At 38.4% G+C, this 22,940-nt stretch overlaps 1 protein-coding gene across 1 annotated transcript in view; it reads left to right on the forward strand.

Moving 5' to 3' along the window:
- GAK (cyclin G associated kinase) overlaps positions 1 to 22,940 on the forward strand; it is a 71,183-nt gene that overhangs the window by 26,574 nt on the left and 21,669 nt on the right. Inside the window, exons 11-18 of the mRNA XM_014958137.1 lie at positions 1,191 to 1,314; positions 9,998 to 10,047; positions 10,145 to 10,293; positions 13,930 to 14,052; positions 17,624 to 17,757; positions 18,989 to 19,183; positions 20,208 to 20,325; positions 22,742 to 22,821. Of these exons, the coding sequence (XP_014813623.1) occupies positions 1,191 to 1,314; positions 9,998 to 10,047; positions 10,145 to 10,293; positions 13,930 to 14,052; positions 17,624 to 17,757; positions 18,989 to 19,183; positions 20,208 to 20,325; positions 22,742 to 22,821 (973 nt within the window). The remainder of the gene's footprint in view (positions 1 to 1,190; positions 1,315 to 9,997; positions 10,048 to 10,144; positions 10,294 to 13,929; positions 14,053 to 17,623; positions 17,758 to 18,988; positions 19,184 to 20,207; positions 20,326 to 22,741; positions 22,822 to 22,940) is intronic.

The following is a 22,940-nucleotide window of genomic DNA, read 5'->3' on the forward strand; positions in this document are numbered from 1 at the left end:
CATCTGACAGAGTGATCGTAGTCTAAAGCTGTTTAATTTTGTCACTTCTGAAAGACTCATGTCTGACAGCCTCAAAGGGAAAAAGCAGCAGCCTAAACTCAGTTTATTGGCTATGCAATAATAGCCATACCTGGAACTGCTGTGAGCCCAGTTTGTCACGGGAGGATTGTGGAGGGAGGACTTCAGGATATGAATGCACCATAGAGCATCACTGCTGAGGAGGAGGAGTTCTGGTTCCATCTGAGCAAAAACAGTGTTGAACTAGCAGGACTACATTGAGTCAACCAAACCCCATCTCCAAAATGACACGATTAAAAGCTGACATGCCCATTCTGTAACAATAGGTATTCCAGAGTTCATTCAGTTGAAAGTATTTGCACTTAATATAGTAAAGAAAATGAGAAGTTTGATAGGCTTATTTGTATCTAATTTCTTATTAAAAAGCAATTTCTGCACCCATCTTATCATACATTATATGAGAATATGGAACATTTCAATTAATCTAGAAGATAACAAGGAAATATTTCATACTGTATTCAATTTTCCCTCCAGCTTGATATTTTTTGCTTCATATTACTTTATGATGAATTGCCAATGAGGTAAGGGATATTAATGTTCCAGGGAAACTTTTAGAATTGGGTAATATTTATTGCAGTAATGTTACCTGTGTATCAATTAATGTGGAAGACTCCAGCTTCCTAATAGGATTATAATAAAAAAAGCTGTCTGGCCATCTGTTTCATGCAAGAATGGCTACTGTTTGTTGTATACAATCATATTAATAGGGATCTTGTGCTGGGATGTTGTGTTCAACAAGTAACTTAATTATGCCAGCTGCTTTTGAAGCCCTGCATTAAAATGTCTCTACTGGGGGGGCTTAAGCAGATTTGCTAGTGATAAGCTGCACTGAAAGAGACTGATACAAAAAAAAAATACAGTATTTTGCTGCACTAGCAATAAGAAATCAATGGTTTACTTTCAGAAATTTTTACCTTGTTTTCTCTTAAATGCAAACAGTCAATTAAACAATGTATTATGTAGTTTGCTAGTACTTCCTGACGTCAAGAAGTACTGTTTTTTGCATAGGTCATAGTTGCATTCATTTCCAGCTTTCTAGGCAGCTTGCTTTAGTATGAAGCCCATTGCAAGATATGACTTAAAGTACAATTATTTTTATTCAACTACTCTAGGCCTGACCGTTGCGGAATGTGACCAGACTTATGGAGGGTTCTTTGATATTCTGAGGGGTGGAACAGAGCGATTTTTCACTAATATTAAGGATACATCTTCTAAAGTTATCCAGTCTGTGGCCAAGTGAGTAAAAAAAAAACCAAAAACAAAAACCAAAAAAAACCCTAAAAAGATTTTGCTGGTAAGAGTTCTAAATGAAGGGTCAATAGCTTGCTCCAAAAGTGATCAAGATCAGCATACTTTTCCAAATATGAGCTCTAATAGCTGGTAGGTAGCCCTAAGATTTTATGAGTGATACTAATAGAAAAATTATTTTAGCAAAGATATACTAGAACTGAGAATGTTGGGGGCAAAAGTCCATCCATAAGTACTGCTTTCCCTGCTGTACTTTAGACACTGAAAGATGGGGAGAGATCAGCAGGTGCAGTCTGGAGCAGGTTGGAGAGAGGTATGGAATAGTAATGTCATGGTTCAGAATAAATGAATTCAATTAATAGATAGAGCCCCCATAAATAGGAGAGGAAGAGAAAAAGATGGAGTGGTGAAGGATACAAATAAAGGGAATGGAGGTGATAATAAAAACTGCCGGGAAATAGTTTATAAGCTCTGCTGTCCAGTTTAGTTTTCAGGTGGAATTCTGTGCCCTCGAGGCAAAATGAGAGGGTCTGCGCTGTCTTGTTTTCCCTGCATTATATGGAAAAATATTCCTGTTTTGATGTATATGTTCTCAGATACCTAGTATGTGAATATTTTTTTCTAATCAGATGTTCAGCCCCATTCCAAACATCTCTAGTACCTCTGTATGATCAATATTTGTCAATCTGTATGATTCATACTTAACTCATAATAAAACTTTATGTAGTGTAAAAGTTTTTTCTTAATTCTATGAAAAGCAGGTAAATCACTACTGAATACCATAATTGAACTAGAGTCTCCTAAGGAATACCGAACCTTGTCCCTCACTGTAGAGATTGTGGCCCTTTAATTGGGATACTCACTGTGGCTTGTAACATCTATTGCTTGCAACTGTTTTTTTTCTGTCACTGATAGTGATTTGTGTGTGGTGCTGCTCTATAATGTTTGTAGAGGTCTTGCACTTCTACAGCTGTTTGCACTTAACTTTGTTTAAACTTTCTATGCATGGCTTAGAAAGGCCAGGTCTTATTTTTTAAAGGTCACAAAAGCTATGCAGCTTTGGTTTGTCCTTAAGCTTTCTAGAGAAGCAACTGGCACAATAGTATCAAGCTTTTCACCCTGGGGAAACCACACTGACTCAAGAGAAAACAGGGAGGTGTACAAGGGAAATGAACTGTGGCATGATGAAAAGCACTGGCTTGTTAGCAGCTTAGCAGAACTGTAGGGAATTCTATATATGAAGTAACATGATAAGGTACAACTTTTAGGCATCTGCCCTCCATTTTATTTCTTTGACGTGTTTTCTTGCAGGCTTCTGTTCTTGATCTCCTCATACCTGCTACCTTCTGTTGAACTGATCGTCCTCTTCTTCAGTCCTACTTCTGTCCCTTTTGTGTTATGTTTTTAAACAAAATTTACTTTGTGGTAAAACATAGAAATATTCTGTAGATTCCTTGCCTTTTACAGTATACTATTTATAAACTCAAAGGTACTTAATTCTTCTCTAAAATTCTGCCAGCTTTGCTTAGACTTAAGTCTCACAGCAGAGAAATTTCTTTGTGACAGATAACATTTAAATCCTCTCTTTTACAAAGTTATAAGCCTTATTTTCCCTTGCTTATGTTCCTCTATTAGATCTTACTCTTATACTGTATTTTGATTTGTACACTACATGCTTCTGAAGTACTCCTGCACTCCACTTTCTTTCATTCTGGTCTCCATGAGATGTTCTGGGTTTTTGTGCCTCCATCAGTCAGTTATGTTTGAAGAAGTTTCCTCTTCCTGCTCTTGTAAGCAGTTTCTTCCTTAAAGGCCACTGGAAATTTAATTACTTTTTTTGAATTTCATCCTGGCCATTTTGCCTTTTTCTAGTGGTGGATTAGGACTGTCTAAAATCGACTTTTTAAATATGGAATGGCTTACGCTATGCCTGCACCTTATTTTTATTTCTCTTGCCTTACAGCTGTGTGTGGCTTTTTGCTTTGTGTGATTTGCCTTTGTTCCATAATAAGTGTAGTGAGCAAGGAATAAACCAGTAACTGTACATACAGCTGCATCTGCAGAGCTCAACTAGCAGCTTCTGAAGTATAGGACAGTGAGTACTTGGTGTCTGAGAAGACTGTTCAGTTTGCATGTTCTACTCTAAAATTATTTTAGATTATGGTGAACACCCGACATAAGTCTTGCATTTGTCCTATTCTAAGAGTTATTAGGATACTTCTCATTTGCTATTTAGTGTTCTGTACTCTTGGCACTTTATTTGAAATCCCGTTTTTGACAAAAATGGGAAAGTATGCTTGAGAGAGAACTTGAGGCTTTTGAGTGCTGCATGGCCTTAAATTTGTGTGGAACATAAGGTACTGTTGTGGAATCCACTAAACGGCTTCAAACTTACCTGGCATTACTGTTTACTTTGTGGTAGTGTTCGAGCCTCTATCAGGAATGCAAGTTCATGTCTTGTGAAACTTATTAGTCAGAAAAGCTCATTACTTTCACATCTTAGTTTGTATTAATTACAGAAAGTCACAGTGGGTATTCACTAGAATTGAGTAGCTTTTGAATGTAATTGTTCGACCTGGTTTTGGTGTGTAGCTCTTAATGGGTGGGAGTATTGTAATATCCAAATTTGATCAACAAGCCACAGGCTTTCTCCAGCTAAAGGGGGTGCCAGCATTTCTGTGGGCCCTGGTGAATTGACAGATAATTGTCAAACAGTGTTAAGTCCCAAGGTTCATCATGAGGAGCTCAGTCCCCCACAGGTGTTTTGGATCAGGCTGATTGAAAAAGGGTTTATATTCAGGTGACTTGTGCACATCCCCTCTGTTGACAGAGCATGTGAGACTGTCAGACTTCTGTTTGTGCTTTCCTCTAACATAAACAAATCTCAGTTTTCTGGGGGATACTATGCCTTCATACAAGTGCCTTTTTGTTTTCTTGTGTTATCTAAGTGAATTTGATCGTTGGGTTGGGGGTGAAAGGAAGGGATGGAACGCACCTGGTGCCTAATTATGCTAGCGAGAATCAGTTACTTTAGTATACTTACTGTCCAGATAGTTTCTCTTTCAGTATTGGTTAAATACTCTTTCCTCCTACAACTTGCCAATATTCTTTAGTGGCCTTTAGTTCTGTAATTTTTATTCCTTGATAAGTCTGTCATGTGTATTCTGAACCTTAACTGTATTTAACAGGTCACTGAAATGGCAAAACATGAATTACTGTGAGCAATGCTTAATGTTATGCTGGACCTAAGGTAGTCTCAGGTTCTTTAGCTTTTAGAAGAACATTTCCTGTTCTTCTGAGAGTCCCAGCACTGGGCTTATACATTCTTAAAATATTTATGCTTTAATGAAGCTGAAGTGTTAATTCTTTGTTTGCGTCCATTATAGGGCATATCTGTTTCCATCATGGTCATTCTCTGCCTTTACAAACTTACATTGTGGCTATAGCTGATACCATCAGGGATGTGAGAATACCTCTTCTACTGTTGCATACTTGACTGCCTTTCCAAAACTCTTCAATCAATACAAGAAGCAGACATTCTGAACAAACTAAAACCTGTCTTCCTTGTCATGCATTTTGCTTTTCCCTATCCTGGTTTGCAGTAAAACAGAACCAATTTTCTTCTCGGTAATTTTATTTTTCAGTTAAGTCTCTTCTAACTCTGAAACTAATGGCATATTTTTCAGACAGTGTCTGCTTCCATAGTGATAACACCTAATACTTATAGTGAATACCAAGGAATGGTATGTAGAGGGGCTCTTGCTTATACGTATTGCTGTAACAAACAAGGCCAGCCAACTTTGCTATATGCCCGGTTGGGGGGTCAGAGATGGAAAAGTGTAGAGAGGTTGCACCTGTGGGGAGGAGCAGACAGGAAAAGTGACCCAAAACTGACCAACAGGGTATTCCGTCCCATCTGCCCCATGCTCAGTATAAAAGCTGAGTGGTGTAAGGAGTCAGCCTCTTTAATCAATGGTCAGCATCTGAGGAGGACTCGGTTCATGTGCCTTTGATCCTGATCTGTGTGTTCTTGACTCCAGATCCGAATCCAGTTCCCATCCATCACTGAGTCCATGTGGGTCTTTCCTATTGCCTGCTGGTGATGTGATCATCATCCTGGGAGTTGGATACTGGTTGTGTATATATTGTATATATTTTGTAATTTTCTTGTTAATATTACTATGTTTTCATTTTCTTATTATACTATTAATATTTCATTAAAGTAGTTCAGTTTCTTTTTCAACCCGTAAGTTCTCTCTTCTCATTGTCTCTCCTCTCCTCTGAAGAGAGAGAAATTAAAGAGAACATTTGTTGTTCCTTTGGTGGCCAGCCTAGCCCAAACCACGACAGATTTATTGGTGCCCAATGTGGGACACGACCAGGGCTCTGACAGCCTGGATAGTTCAAATTCTGGCTTGCTCAGTTGAGAGAGTATAGAATTTTTCCTTTGAAGGTTGTGAGGGGCTGGAAATTAAAGCAGCACGCATTGTGTTCTTCTTAAGCAAAATGTTCCATCATGCCTTTGTAGGCTTTGTTTAGAGCTATTAGAAGGGGGTTCTTTACTGTGAGGGTAGTGGAGCACTGGAACAGGTTGCCCAGGGAGGTGGTTGAGGCCCCATCCCTGGAGATATTCAAGGAGAGGCTCGACGAGGCCCTGGGCAACCTGGTCTAGTTGGGGGTGTCCCTGCTGACTGCGGGGAGGTCGGACTAGATGACCCTTGGAGGTCCCTTCCGGCCTGGGAAATTCTATGATTCTATGATTCTATTAATGCAATGCTGCTCAATTTAAGCAATCCTCATGTTGGAGTCTGTCATCCCATTAAGTAGGCACTCTCCTTCCTACTTACCCTTGCTTTTCTGAATTGTGGAGTTGTTTCCTTATCTGCAGACAGACTTCTTTCTCACTGAATCTGAACTACAGTGGAATAATTAGTGTTTTGTAGTTGCTGCAAAAAGTTAATTTGTTTTCTTCTCTTCCATAGTAGCCTTTATCTTAATTCAAATTTTGGTTTCTTTTAATTAAATCTGAAAACTAAAACACATCTCGCAGGCTACTAGGAACAGGAGAGTGAACGAGGGTCATCTTCATTGTCCCCAGGCCACCTCACTTGCTGGTGACACAGTCTCCATTGCAGATTCAGGTTAGGCAGGAACAGTTTATGGCTACATGAGAGAGAACACAGAGCCCTCTATTGATAAAAACCAACCCAGAAGAAAGTACTAGGGTGTATGCCCACTTAGAACAGATATGGAGTGCTCTGTGAAGGGGCCTGATAATGGCAGAGCAGCACCTGCATAGAAGGGAAGGTTGTTCCAGGAGATGTACCCATGTAAGCCTGGTAACTCAGTCTCCAGCTGTGTGGCCTCAATGTACCTCTGTTCACCTTGTCCATCTCTTGCTTGTGACGCTGCTCTGCCTTTGACCAGCTGTAACGTTTATTGAGGTCTGTATCCATACAGGTTGCAGGGCCCTCCCAGAAGGCATATATAAATGTTTTAAGTATCCAAGTCTTCACTGGTATTGAAAACAGCATGCAAAACTTATGATTAATTTGTTTTGCTTTGTCAGAACAGTCTCTTTCAGTGAAGAGATTATGATCTAGTAATCTAGTGAACAGTTAGCTGCCTTTCATCACTAGCTTTCTTTTGTAAGGTAATTTTGTGTCTGGTTTGATGCTGCAGTAATGTTTTATTATGAATCATTTTGTTGCACTAGGTAGTTGAATCATGAATTCAGCTTTATGAAGCAAAACCAAGTGCGAACAGGTTGATGTGAATTTCAGTGCTGCATTTCTTCCTGGCTTTTAAAAAATAAACTGCAAAAATGGTGGTATTCAGCTAATGGATAGGTATTTTTCTACTCTTATGAGTGTAGAGATGTCTGGGGGAAGATTGCTTAGTGTAAGAGCATTATTTAACTGGAGATAATGTTTTGTGTTCACATTGTAGCTGTGCTGGTTAGTCTGTCATTTTTTATTCTTTCCCATTTTCAGCTGTTAGTAATACTGGGTTACTATGCACTGTCGTAGAATATTTTTGCTATATGCTAATTTGTTTATTTTGTGACTTTAATTTTTAATTTTAATGTAATTGTTTTTAACTTCATTTGCTGGAAGGATCTTTTGTTTAATATTAGTTATTGTCTTTAAGTGCAGCTGTTCTCTGGCGAGATTGAAAATGAGAATTCATATCTTACTTGCTGTATTTCCCACTGGACTTCTCACCAAAAGGTCTTGAAGTAGCCTGGTATCATCAGAAAGTGACTTAATACTGGTGTCATAACATACTTTCCTGTTTACCTTGATTAGACCCTGCACACTGAATTTTCCATATGGGTCACAAGTCAGGAACCCTCTGTGCAGTCTCTTGATTTGTTTGTGTGTTCCTCTACTGTTAATCACCTGCCAGCAACATTGCTATGTAAATGAAATTTCTGCAGTTAGCATGAAAGGAAAGACCTTATTTCCTGATTTTTAATTACAGGGATATATCTTGAAATGCATAGGAATGCTTACCAGCGTGAAGAATATGCAATCTCAGTTACCAGTCTGAAACACTCCAGTAAAAACAGAGAACCTCGTGTTCGTGTCTTACTACTGAAATAGCTCTGAAATCTTCAGAATAAAGTTCAAGGAATAGTGATTAAAGGACAAGGTTGCATGTTTTAGGAGGCTTGTGTTGATTTTGTGGTTAAGCAGCTACATTGTGATTAAGACCGCACAAATATTCTGAAGCTTTTTCCAATTGTAACAGGCATATAGATTTTTTTTTTTTTACTGCAAACCAGCAAGTTTGACTTGACTGTGCTCTAGTGACATACCAACCTACACTTTTTCAGTGGGGTGTGTGTGTGGTGAGCTCCATGCTGCTAATAATTTAGACAAATGTAAAAAGCAAAGCTGAATTGAGTGATTTTGCTAGTTAATAGTTAATATCTGAAAACGTTCCCAAGGGAATGGGTGTGAGGACTGTTGAGTTTTTGCTCTTAACAGTTCTGTGCTTTTTTCAAGTTACTGCTTAACCTCAGTGTTAACAGCACTGAAGAGATAATGGTTCTTTGTTCTCAGGCTATTGCATTAGGTGGTTCTTCATATTAAAATCGGTATCATTAGAATGATCTGCATGTTTTCATACTTGAAGGTGGTGGGTGTAAGCAACAAATAACATTTGACACTTCTCAATCATATAAAGGACTATGCTTATAACTAATCTCAGTAAGAAACCATTATTAGCTCTGAATGTAAATTTCTGCCTTAATTTGGCTGCAACAGTGTTACCACTTGAGCTACATGATAAAGTGATGTCCTTTCAAAGGTGCAGATAAATTTGATATAGTGTTTATATGACCATTTTGTCTACCTCCTTATGCAAGATTTTTCAAGGCTGAGTTTTTCAGTGCTTTGTTTAGTGAGAATCTCAAATTCCTTGTGGTCATTTCAATTTCTCTTGAGACCGTGGGTCATTATCATTGTTAGAACACTGATAAATACTCGCTTTCAGAACAGTTGTTCTTGCCTTATCCTCCTCCCAGTCCTTGTAATTCAATAATCTTTTAATTAATCCCTCCAGCCTCCTTCACATTTACTGGCAAGCAGTAGGGAATCAAAGCATAATTTTCTCTCTTGACATTTCAAAATTTGCGTGCAGTATCCTAGGTCTGCTCTTTCAAGCAGTGTCTTTAAACTTTGTAGTGATACAAAAGTTTTGCTTTGATAGTGCCTCTGCGTTCTTTAAACATGCATCATAATCTTGTGATGACACTTTGATATTCTGGAGATAATATGCTGCTGGCTTAATTAAGTTAGGGATGTCTAAACCAAATTCTGTAGGTGAGGTTTGTTCTTATTTTGCCAATTGGGAGTGCAGACTTATGTGATTGTACTCAAGGATGTTGGCCTGCACTGGGGCTCTTCAGTCTTTTTCTTGAGCTTTTTTAGTCCTGCTACATAGCAGATACCCTAGAAGTAAAAAAAATAAGTGGTCCTAAAATAGGAGATTTTTGGCATAATGTGTGTGATTAGGGAGAGATGGAGGGAATGGACCTAAATGAAAAAAATAAATCACTGGGAGATTATTTTTCAAAAAGACTGCTCTTTAAAACCATGCACAACTGTATGAGAAAGAGATGAGTAATGGTTAATGCTTTGCTTACTATGGAAGTTTTGGAAGTGAATTTTTGGAGGAATGGTTTAAATGAGGAAAGGTACCCTCTATTCATAAGAAATCCAGGAATTGGGCAGCGTGGCCATCGCAGCAAGGTGATAACATGCCAGAGTTACATCATTTAAAACGTAAAATTTCAACAAATGGTCGTCTTTTTAAGCATTATGATGTCCTCCATTAAAGATGTTAAGGCATCCTTACTAGGCTTTCAAACTGTTACTGACAGTGAACGTTTCTCACTAAGAGCAGGGGCTAGAAGAATGAGTTAAACATTGAAGATGTCTGTACAAAATCCCCAGAGATACTTCTTTTGCAACTGATGTAAATAAGTAACTGTTCAACTAAAATGTTTATTCTGAAAACCTTGAAGTGTGAGGTAACAAGCCTCAGAGTGGAAGAAATGAAATATTATTCGTGGTGGTGGGTGTACCCTGAGAGACCTGGGTCTTAAATTTACAGCTTAAATGATTTTATTTCCCGGTATTAACTCCTATGTGTTCTGTTTCAGTTATGCAAAAGGAGACTTGGATATATCATACATCACTTCCAGAATTGCTGGTATGATAGTTATGTCTGTTTTAAGAATAATTTCTGATTGTTCTTAATATGTGAAAAAAGTGAATGCTTCACCTGGTGTTTGTTGTTCTGTCTTCAGTGATGTCCTTTCCAGCTGAAGGTGTAGAATCTGCCATCAAAAATAACATAGAAGATGTGCGATTATGTCTGGACTCTAAACATCCTGGCCACTATGCTGTGTACAATCTCTCTCCAAGAACATACAGGCCTTCAAGATTCCATAATAGGGTGTGTATAATTTTTGTGCATTTCTGTAAAAGGTCTTTCAGCACAATGTCTTGATTATACCTTCAGCTTTTTATTGTGAAATATATTAAAATAGGCTGCATAATCAAGAAGATGACAAAAGAGTAAGTACATACAGAAGATCAAAGTGTAACCTATATTCTGCTTACCTTTGCTTTCAATCCAAACTTAACTGATTGAAGACTAATATTTAATCTTACTGACTAAAGTCTGTGTTTCAGAGGCCAGTGTAATATCTTTGAAAACATGTACAGGTACCTTACGTGTTTCAGATTTAAATGGAGAATCCTTAACATGATTAAAACTTACTAAAATTTCAATCTCTCCTGCATTCAGAGAATGTACATACATCCTTTATCAAAGGTAATACTCCTTTGGAGTGTGATTTGCACAACCTATTTACTTGACTTTCTCCTTGTCCTGCTACATACTGTTTGACTCCCATATGGCTCAGCCCTAGCTGACTGTTTGTTGCTACTGCCTGAAATACTGGTATAGCTTAGCTGAGTTCCGCTAGCCTTTCTGCCTGTTTCTCTGATACTAGAATGAAGACATTTGCCTACTTAAGTTAACAAGGTAGTGAGGGCAGCTTAATAGGTGCTGTGACACTGGACTTCAGCTCCTAAATTCACTTCACCTGTCCTGTAAGTAGCTCAACAGTAGAGACTTGTTACTAGTTATGAGTTGTCTAGCGCTGGCCACATTAAACTTACCTCAGTCTGTAGTGATCGTACCCCTTCCCCATAAAACCGACTGCCTACAGGAGAGTCTAGAAGCAATATTTGTTACAGGAAAGCCCTTTGGGCCTTAGCCATCTGAGCCACTCTTGGCATTACTTCAGTTATCCAAGTTCACTTAAACTGAGTTATGTTTAATGTACTCTGCCTAGTGCTTGTCACTTCCTTCCTTTTAAACTTCTAGAATAAGAATAGGGTGCCCAAGGAGGGGGTTGAGTCACCATCCTTGGATGTGTTTAAGAGTTATTTAGATGTAGTGTAGGGGAGAACTTTGTAGAGTAGGGTAGATGGTTGGACGATGACCCCAGGGGTCTTTTCCAACCTAAATGATTTTATGATTCTTTAGTTATGCAAGTCTGAAGTGCCTATACGCTGATATTCCTGATGTATTGGTACTGTGAATGGTAACATAAGCACAGCTAAATCTACCAGTGATGTGGAACTCTTCTGGTCTACATTTATCTTTTTGACATTCAGTTTGTCTTACTATCTTTGTTTTGCTGGAAAGTAATAGTAGACGCTAACATTGTAAGTTCTTGCCCACTTTATTGGCTGGGAATATTTAGGAAATTTCTGCAAAACATTGTTTTCTGTTTTAAAAACAAAATAAGGCAGCTGTTTTACTTGGAAAACAAACTCTTTAGATCTATTAGGGATAATTTCCTTGTCCATCTTTGAAATCCACCTGCACAATGAGCAATACACAATGAGCAATACTTGAGCAAGCAGTGTGCTCTTGTGGCCAGGAAGGCCAATGGAATCCTGGGCTGCATAGGGAAGAGGGTGGCCAGCAGGTCAAGGGAAGTCATTCTCCCCCTCTACTCTGCACTGGTGAGGCCACAACTGGAATACTGCGTCCAGTTCTGGGCTCCCCAGTTCAAGAGGGACAGGGAACTACTGGAGAGAGTCCAGCGAAGGGCAACAAAGACAATTCAAGGACTGGAGCATCTCCCATATGAAGAAAGGCTGAGAGAGCTGGGACTCTTTAGTCTGGAGAAGAGAAGGCTGAGGGGAGACCTTATCAATGCCTATAAGTACCTAAAGGGTGGGTTGGAGGAGGAGGGAACCAGACTCTTTTCAGCAGTTGCCAGTGAGAGGACAAGGGGTAATGGGCACAAGTTGGAACATAGGAAGTTCCACTCAAATATGAGAAAAAACTTCTTCACAGTGAGGGTGACAGAGCCCTGGAACAGGCTGCCCAGGGAGGGTGTGGAGTCCCCTTCTTTGGAGATTTTCAAGACCCGCCTGGATGCAGCCCTGAGTAACATGCTCTAGCTCTAGGCAATCCTGCTTCAGCAGGGGAGTTGGACTAGATGATCTCTATGGTCCCTTCAAACTGTAAAAAAATTCAGTGAAATTCAGTGAAATACTGACTTAACTCCATTATTCAGTGTTTGGTGAGAGTAGCCAGGTAGGAATCCAAGGAAGTTTAGTTTTGCTTCAGTGCCTGCAAAAGATGATTATGGCAAGCCTTAAACTTGATCAGATGAGAACAGCTTCTGAAATTCTTAATTCTGACACTTTGCTTAGTAGGTATTTATGAAATTATATATTCTTGCTTTCTTGCTGTATGCTATCTGTATGGAATTTTTACAAATTTCTTTAACCTTGCTTAAAGTTACTGGTAGTTTTGAAGTCTTCTCTGCTACTTTTGAGCCCTATTTGGAGTAGATTGCCCAAAGGTTGTGCACTCTCTATCATTCTGCTAATGATCAGAATATTTTAATCTTAAAACATAAGCAAAGGAAAAGAAGGTAATGTTGTATGATATGCTTCTTGTAACAAAACTAGTGTTTTAGCAGAAGGTAAACAGTGAATCAGAAAAAAATCCAATTCTTGGCTTTTTTGAATACACCTTGTTTTCTGATTTGTAGCTATAATGCTTTCACTACCATTGAAATGTTCGAGATGTACTGAAGCCCACATTGAATCCCGTGGTGAACAGGAATATAAAGGACTGCTTGACTTTGCTTGTATTTGTTCAGTGGTGACTTTGTGTAAGCTTTCGCTAACAATAGAACATTCAATTTAAATCTCTTGCACAGTGACACTTTCTGAAACTGCCCTGGTTTTTTAAATGAAAATACTAGAATACAGTGAAAAGCTGTAGGAGACTTTGTGTGTGAGATTTTTCTTGAGCTTGCCACAAAAACAAAGTCTGAAAGAAGCAATCTCATTGAGAATTTTGTGTGATACTCAGTTCAATTTCAAAGTAACCCTTGCACTCTTTTGTCTGGGTAAGAGAACATGTTGCTGATAGCAAAACTTGGTCTTCCACATTCAGCGATTGTGTTTGTGGCTAAAAAGAAATAGAAAAAACTTGCTTTGTAAGTTGTTTCCTTGATCCTGACAGACTATCTGTTCTTTAGGTGTTGGAAGTTTTCACATACTGCATTCTTACTGGATAGCTGATTTTAAGAGTATAGGGTCTCAGGAGTGAAGCTGATTATTTGGTAGTATTTTGTAGCGCTAATTGCAGAAGTAATATTACTTAAATGTTGAGGCTCATTGAATAAAGAACAAATGTAAAAGCAAACCAAGTTTTTCTGGTTTTTTTTTGCTTAAGAATATGTGCACAAATCAAGTTGAAAGCTGTTTTACTTTATTCCTTGCTCTGAGAAAATTTCACATAGTACTGATAGTTCTGAGTTGCTGATACTTCTAGTGCAGCAGGCTATAGATAGCGGTGGAGTTTTATTGTGCGTTGTCCTATAAAGTGGTGCTTGCACTGTAAAACTACTTTTCTTGAGTGTCTTGCTTAATTTCTACCTGAAGGTGGCATTAAAATGTAAAGTTGTCTTGTATATACACATCCTTTGCTATGCAAATGTATGTGACTATGTAATCTTATTTCTTACCTCTGCTGTATCTCTTGTTGCAGGTTTCTGAATGTGGCTGGCCAGCAAGACGAGCACCAAATCTTCAGAATCTTTATAGCATATGCAAGAACATGCATTTATGGCTGAAACAGGACCAGAAAAACGTTTGCATTGTGCACTGCCTTGTAAGAAACTGGTTTAAATCTGAAGTGCTTTGCTCAATTCAGCTTTCAATTTTGAATAAGGATGCTAGTATTCACTCCGTTTGTGAGTGTTACTAGCTTTCTTACTCTGAGACCAGGGGGCAATTCCATCCTTTTATGTTTTTATGAAAATGACCTGCATAAATTTTCTCCTTAATATTAGTTACAATGAGGCAAATTATTTGCGTCATGTAGCCCTCTCTAACTTGGATGTAACATAGAAGGCAATAAACAGGAGGGATTAAAGCAAAGTAGCCTTTCAGAGAAAGAGTCTGCCATATTATTTCAGTGTTTGCACTATTTTTTTGTTGTTTTCGGAGTGACAGCTGGGTGTACACTGCATTTCCCACTGACCATTTAGAATGTATTCTCTATCAGCAGAATTGCAGAAACTGACTATGAGACTTGTGGTGAAACTTGTTTTTGCTGGCAGCAGATTGCTATGACAAGAAAACTCGTGATAAAGAACAACCTCATGTCAAACACGGTGGGGGGGAAATGAATTTAAATAACTACTATGCTCAAGCTTTGAAAACATGAGGTTGCTGTTACGTTTGTGTAAGAGAATTGTGTGGGGCACTTTAAATTCTTATTTTCCTGCACAGTAAAAAGAGAAACATGACAGTTGTTACAATGCATATGATGCTGCTGGAAAGCATTCAAAAACAGTCCTTTGATATGGTATAGCAGTCTATAATGAAATATCACTATCAGAATCTTAAAAGATGATTTTTTTAATCTGGAAAAGTGCGCTTCCTGAAACGGAGTTTTGCAAGATCACTTAATGCCAGCTCCTGAAAACCAATTGGATTTTCATGGCTGCCGTAAGGTTAGGAATCTAAGTCTATATTAAAGTGATACTTACAGTATCTCAATATCACATGATACTGAGAAGTGATCATATGATAACATTTTTTGTAACATCCTTCCCTTGAAGTGTTTCCTTTAAGGTTCTTAACTCATTCCTTTTCCTCAGGTGTAAGGGAAACTTGTGTGTGTATATATATATATATATATATGTATATATATATATATATGTCTGTGTGTTAGATGTGATGTCAAGAGCATACACTAGAACTACTAGAAGTGAATGACAGCTGCAATATGGTCTTGGATTCATCTAGTTGGAAATTTTTGTAGATACAAAAGTTAGGAAATTAGATTGAAAAGAATTCTTTGTCTGGTGGAGATAGAAAGTTTTAGACTAATGCACTTTCTTAGATAACAAAACATTAAAATTGCTTCTGAAGGTGAGATTGCCTCTAGGTGGCCAGTATTCAGAACTAGGTAGGGCTTCCTGGTCTTTTGATCTTTACTGTAGAGGTTTGCAATAATGGAGTGAATAGTTAAATTTTTACACTGTAATTTGAGTGATCCAGTTCAGAACAAGCCATTGAAAACAAGGTTTAAATGGCAGCTCCCCACTTCAGCTACAGTTGAGTCTTTCTGGACTGGCAATGACACAGATCTGCTTTTAACTGGCATCCCATTCTGTTGATATCAAAAGACTGTAGCACACACGCCAGAGACTGGAGTAACTCCTAGACATCTGCAGTAACCACTTTTCTCTGTGTAATTATTTGGGGCCATGCTGTGGTGGTTGTCCTTGAAAACTTGGACAGCTTTAAGCAGGTGTGAGTACAGTATCATCTTGGTGGAATATAATGGCAAAGACACTTGCAACTGCAGCTCTTTCAGTGTTATTAAGTGTTCCTTCAGATAGCTGTATTTGACGTGTTTAAATGAAACAAGTTAAGATAGGCACACTAAGAAAAGTTAAGTTTAATTTATTTTATAAAGGTCATTCTTTGTATAATAGTTTAGACACAAACCTCCTCTAGCTTTTTGAGTCTTTGGAACAAACATGCTCAAAACCTAGCTTTTTCCAATCATTTTTTATTGCTGCCTTAATGATTTTTTTATGCCCAAGGATTGTTTATTTTTGTAGCCAAGATTCATCATCCTTGTAAAAACATACAGGGAAAAATTGAAATTCTTACTGTCTCATCTCTGGATTGGAGTGTTTCTTTTGCTCCCATTCTGCAACTTCACTGAATTTCACTGAAATTTTAGAGTTGGAAGGGACCATAGAGATCAACTCCCCTGCTGAAGCAGGATTGCCTAGAGCATGTTAGAGCACATTACTCAGGACTGCATCCAGGTGGGTCTTGAAAATCTCCAAAGAAGGGGACTCCACAACCTCCCTGGGCAGCCTGTTCCAGGGCTCTGTCACCCTCACAGTGAAGAAGTTTTTTTCTCATATTTGAGTGGAATCTCTTATGTTCCAACTTGTGCCCGTTGCCCCTCATCCTCTCACTGGCAACTTATCAAGCTTCTTTCTGAAGTGCAAAGTTCTGTTATCAGATTTGCTCAGTAATGAGTGAGATGTTCTTTGTTTAGAATGCTGTATTTCTGGTTGTAAAGTGGTCTTCAAAGTCTTGTAAACTTGTCCTCTGACTTTTATGCCACAGTTGCAAAGGGTTTGCTGTGACTTGCTTGCCTTACCTCTTTGTACAATGATTTTTCTCCTCTTCCTGTGGTGTTTTAATTTGGAAGTGACTTTGTAATGCAAGTGTACATAAGTCACTGCTTGTCATGCTAATCAATGTTTCATTCTGCCATTGTATTCATTAATGTTTTGCCCTGAGTGTAGGTATCTGGGGGTAGTGACCATGAGGTTTTTTTCCCATCAGTTTGAAAGTTAACTAAAGGCAGGATGCAGCCCATACAATCATAGATTAGTTTAGTTCAGTAACTTCTGGAAATCATTGGCCTTGCTAGTAACACCAGCAATAATACTGATTTGCTGAACTGCTCTTTAAAGATCTGGCTCTTATGGTGCTCACAGACCTTTTCATTGGTCTAAGTAATGATTAGGAAAGATGCTTTGCTTTGGAATAAACGCCTGTTAAAACAAGTTGAGGAAAAATCTCTGTTCCTTCCCCACTTACACAAATGACTACAAAAACATTTGTTCCATGTTGTTAGCAGAAAAACTTGAGAGGTTCTGCCGACCATTACCTCTTCTGAATCCTCAGCTTATTATAAGGTAGGGATGGATCTGGGATGTGTGTAGCTGTGGTCCCTGCAGAAAGACGTTCAGTGTTTCAATTTCCTTGTCTTAGTTTCATGGCAAGCTATTAATCTTACGCAGTTTTAGTCAGAAGACTAAACAGTTTAGTGTGGTTTAGCTCTTCTGAATCGTAGGACTTGTTTTATAGCAGAAATCCATGGTTATCAGCCAATAGTGGCACTGAACTGGTGTTTGAGGTAGCAGCGAGGGATAAAGCAATAAACCGAAAATGTCAAATTGTGTTAAGCTAAAGCAGTTATTCACATTTGAGGAGGCAGACAGATGTAATTTCTTCTGTATTGTGTGAAAACCAAATGAAAACATTTCATTCAGATACTTCAAATCTAATGATTGCACTAGACCTTGGGTTTCATTGCATTAAGTAAGGAGATAGCATGTTTTTCAGTAACTTCTGTAATGCTTTTTCTGCTAGGTTTAATAGCAAAGTTACAATTAATTAATTTTAATTTTTTTTTGTAGGATGGAAGAGCGGCATCTGCTGTTGTAGTTTGTTCCTTTCTGTGTTTCTGTCGTCTCTTCACTACTGCTGAAGCTGCAGTTTATATGTTCAGTATGAAACGCTGTCCTCCTGGCATTTGGCCTTCTCATAAAAGGTACAGTATTAGTCTGTGGGGTATTATTGAAGCAAGTAGTTATACAATTGTGAATATGCTACTGCTTTTACAAGATTATTCTTGGGAAGGAAAACTATTTCAATAGGATCTATGTTTGAACAGCAGAATACTTTAGAATACTTGGAAAAATCGATGTATCATAATTGGAAATACTAGGAAAAATCGATGTATCATAGTTGGAAATACTTGGAAAAACAGATGTACCATAATTAGAAAAAGTAGTTCTGAATTTTGTGAGCCTTTAAGTTACTCATGATGTTCTTATCAAAAGTGACTCAAAATATTAGGAATGAAAACAAGGTTATGCAGTGCTTTTGAATGCTCTCAAGTATAAAGTCCTCTTCCATGTGTATTAAGAATTACTCCATGTTTACTAGTTTATTACAACACTCTGTGAGAGCATTGCAAGACCTTTCCTGTTTAGGTAAGAATGCTTTCTGCTTTTTAACAGAGTGCATGCAGAGGTGACTTTCATATACTTTGACAATTGTTTTAAACTAATAATTTGATTTAATTTGATAAATCTTTCAGCAATAGAGTCTCAGTAGCAAGTGACACTGCTAGTAAGGGTGTTTCCTACAAAACCAGTTAGATTTAGAAAGGTGAGAAGTAAGGATTAGCTATGTATAAATGACAGATTTGCTTTGAGTATATGTAATGGGTCCTCTACAAGATAATTTATATTAATGAGGTTAAAGGTAAAGCCTTTAGGAAGCTTTGAGCTACTAGCTTCAGAGCTGCTGTGTAACATCCATTATGTATAAGACACAAAATAGTTCTCCTAGTTTGGCCTCTAGAAAGAATGGCTAGTTTGTTTTACAAGGGAATATATGTAAAGCTACAGACCCAACGTGATGTCTCAAGTTGTCTGGAAGATGACACACCGGTGCAGATGACTTCATATGCAGTGCTGTATTCAGTTTTCTGGGCAGTATATTTTTGTTGTGATGCAGCCACTGGGCTTTTGTATAAAAATTGTTGCTGTCCTTATATTGGGAGGCTAGCTAGTGATCATAAATATTTCTCCATATTTCTGTTTCATTTTACTTCTGTGAAATTCTGCTTGCTGGAAGAGCTGTTAAGCGTCCCCAGTATTTTATTGTTACCTTTGTCACTGCACAGGGGGGGGATATGAACCGAAGTAACTCACCTGTGTGTTCACCCATTTTTAGAGTTCTCTGGCTAAATGAGTACCTTCTGGTTTTGGCAGATACATTGAATACATGTGTGACATGATGGCTGAAGAACCCATTATTCCTCACAGCAAGCCCATCCTTGTCAGATCAATCATCATGACTCCAGTTCCTCTTTTCAGTAAGCAGCGTAATGGCTGCAGGCCTTTTTGTGAAGTTTATGTGGGAGATGAGAGAGTAACCACTACCTCCCAGGAGTATGACAAAATGAAGTAAGTACAAGTTATGATTTGCTCTGAAATGAGTTTTTCTAGGCTGACTTAAATATGAAGTCTTTACTGTGAGGAGAAGGCATGGTTTTGCATGTGCCAGCTGAGCAAAAAGCTACTTTAATATATGGAAAACAGCTCCTCTGTCCCCTTTAGCTGATCTTGAAAGAAAAATGTGGTTATAATAGCAGCTTGGATCTGTTCCTGCAGAAAGTGGGGCTGATAGTGGGGTGGCACAGTGGGCACTGGGAAGCAGAGGTGAGGAAGACCATCCTTCCTCTCACTCCAGGTGGTATAAACTAGGGAGATTGATCCCTGGTGTACAGGTACTGAACTGAACATCATGTCCAAATTGTGGAAACATTAAGGATCCCCCAGGCACAGCAGCTGTAAGGGGAATGCTTATCAGCCCCTGTATAGCTGTGGTGTCTGCTGTTGTAATGCAGCACAGGAATTGCAAATGGTACCAGCAGTACCAGGTGTGGATAGTCACAGACAGAGGAAAGGTGAGAGAATACCAAAGTCCTTCTAGCTTTCTTATAAATCCAAGCCCCGTAAGGAGCTTGGTGAATTTGAAGAGAGCAGGAACAGAGACAGCTGTGGGATGTTATAATGACATTTCCCCCTCTTTTTTTCTTCTGCTGTCTCTCAGTGGTAGTCCTGACATATTACAGCAGCTCAGCTACAGTTCTTTCTGCATCTTTCTTTGGAAGGGCTTTCTTCTTAATATTGTCTCTCTTGCATTTCCCAGTAGCTCCTTGAAGACACGTTTCTCCCATATTTGATTGGAGAACTGTGGGTCTAAATATGCCTGTTGCTCTGCTGTAAGCAACTGTTAATCTTGTTCTTTTTAGAGCAGCTTTTGAGTTTTGATTATTTAGAGTGAATTGTTTCTCTAGAATAACAATTTGAAGCAGATTTTCATGGATTACTATCAAAGACCTTGCAGGAACCAAGCTAAACATAAGGTAATACACTGTTTTAAAAAATAAAAATTAACTGTTATGTTTTTGGTTTTTTCCTTCAGGGAGTTTAAAATTGAAGATGGGAAAGCAGTAATTCCACTAGGCATAACAGTCCAGGGAGATGTTCTCATTGTAATCTATCATGCCAGATCAACGCTAGGAGGCCGCCTACAAGCCAAGGTAATGATAAATTTAACAGCCTACATGGAGGAGTTGCTTTTTTCTTGTTGCAGTTTTGTATCATACTTGTATTTGTGATCTCATTAAGTATATAGCTTCATTTGCTATTCTTTGTTCAAAGAAATATGCAGGGTTTTCATGTACTTGGGAATTTAGCCTTTTCTAGCCTAATAAGTATGTCCATTCTTAATGCTCTGCTGCAGGTTGATGCTCTGGTAAGCCTTTCTGGAAATTACTTCAGTAGTAATAGTTATTATATTTTCATGGAAAGCCTCTGGCCAGTTTTTTGAGGCAGTTACTGTTACCTGTTAAGTTGCACAACAAGCCAGAATTTCTTAATCCTGTACACACGAATTGGAAGCCAGTACTACTCAATAGAAAAGTGGAATTCCAGGGACTTCCTGTACAAAACAGGCTGGAAAAATCCCTTTTGTACCCTATTTCTAGAGCCAGGTTAAGTTTTCATAACCAAATTTTCTTACTAGTCTTTGTTCTCCTAGGGAGAATGCATGTTTCATTTTTTAATTCAACTATGGATGCAAATGTATTGCAAGATCACAGAAAATTTGCTAACAAAGCCTGTCTTCAAATTTAAAAAAGAGACATTGTTCTTTTTTTCTCCAGATGAGTAACCCAAATTAAACATGGAGATCCATGTAAAAGATGGGAGTAGGGTAGTGAAGTTTAGGATAACTTGGAGCATTGTGAAAATTGATCCAGAAGTTCTGCAGACAGTTCCCATACATTTGGGGGAAACAAACATATTCATACCATATCTACTATTACTGAAATAATTTCTTTTCCCTTTTTCTACTTTGTGTGTAGGAAGGTGAGTATCAAATCTTGTCATGTTGCAGAGGTTTCAGACTTTCTTAATGTCCCCATAGTGCTATGGGCCAGATCTTCCAGATCATCCTAAAACTGAAAGCTCAGTGAAATGATTCTGTAATGTACAAAAATAACTAGTGTATGTATGGTTCAAGGTCGTCAGTGAAGAAGGCATACAAGTGGGGAAAATTCAGCCAAAGTTAGCTTATACTCCTTGTGTAATCTTGGTTTCACTGATAATAGGGCCTTTTGATGTGGTTTCTCTGGCATTTATTCACTGGTCAGAAAAGATTAGAATTTTCTCATCAATCTGCTATAACACATGATACAGCAATAGTGTTTGTGATGATCCTGGTTTGGAGCTTTGATGGAGCAATATTGAATGTGCCCTTAGTTTTATGTACTCTAAATTGCCCCCTGAAGCTCTCTGCAGAACTCTTAATGAGATGAACCATTGCATTTCAATATTGCTGTTAAGTGCCTAGAGCTGGGCATTGTGGTTGACTCCCGCTTGCTCACAGTTAATCTGAGAGATAATTTAGTTTATCTTCTAGGAAATTTCTTGCATAGCAAGGGATTAAGAAAACTGATTTAATAGGGTGTTCAGGTTTTTATACGTAGTTCAGTGTAGGGATGGATGGGTCAGAGGAGCTCTCTCCAGTGTGCCCATGTGTCTTGTATTGATGAGCCCAGCACTGGACACAGTGGCCTCACCAATCCTGGACAGAGGAGAAAGATCACCTCCCTCAACCTGCTGGCCTGTTGCTTGGCTTCTGGTTATGATGTTCAATAAATGCTCACCTATAAGGAAAGCTTTCATACATCAGTTTTATTATATCATATTTACTGGACTATTACTGTGTGACCTGTGTTGTGAAGGACTGGCGAGACTATTCCACATGTGCTGTAGCTAAAGCCAGGGGAAAGATGCATTGTGGATTTATCATTTTGCTGTAATTTGGATTTGTGCGAGACCGGGAGCTACATGAATCTTCTACAGTAGCATTTTCTGGACTCTCACGTACGCTGATCAGGCATGGGAACATAGTTTTTCCCATCAGCAAAAGAAAGAGGTGGGAAAGTTGAATGGTGATAGTCAATCGGTTTGGAAAAGCTCTATAGTTCCATCTGAATGGTTGACTTGAAGTTGCACAGGAAAAAGAACTCTTTGCATGTCTTATGAAGTATCCTTTTAGATGTGCTACATTTAAAACTCTTCTGAATGGATTCCTTTATATGTGACATATTTCTTGATTAGTGTATTGCACAATGAGTTTTTCTGAGTGTACATTATTCAGAAAAGTAATAAAGGTCCTGCAGTTTCAGCCTCTAGAACAGGGTCTAGAAATATTTAATAGATTCTGATAGTCTGTTTGAGGTTATAGTAATAGATTTATGTATGTTCTGTCTTAAACTGCATTTAATTCTCTCAAGGTAAAGTACACGTGGAATTAAACTGAAGTGGTAGCAAAACAAACACTTAGAAATATTGTAATACTGAAAATACTTTGCATTATATATTGCAGCGTTCTGCCATTAATTGGTAATGTGAGTTTAAGCAGTTTCCCTGTATTTCTTGTTTTAACAGATGGCTTCTATGAAGATGTTTCAGATTCAGTTCCACACAGGTTTTGTGCCCCGAAATGCCACCACAGTGAAGTTTGCCAAGTATGTTGACACCTTTTTGTAGAACAGGGGAAGAAAGTGTGGGGTTTTTTTAAAACACTTTAACCTGTCAAACCAACAATTGGGGGGGGGGGGGGGGGGGGTTGACGAGGAGGAAATCT

This window comes from Calidris pugnax, unplaced genomic scaffold, assembly GCF_001431845.1.
Source record: "Calidris pugnax isolate Ruff unplaced genomic scaffold, ASM143184v1 scaffold317, whole genome shotgun sequence".
In the NCBI taxonomy this organism is placed as follows: domain Eukaryota; kingdom Metazoa; phylum Chordata; class Aves; order Charadriiformes; family Scolopacidae; genus Calidris; species Calidris pugnax.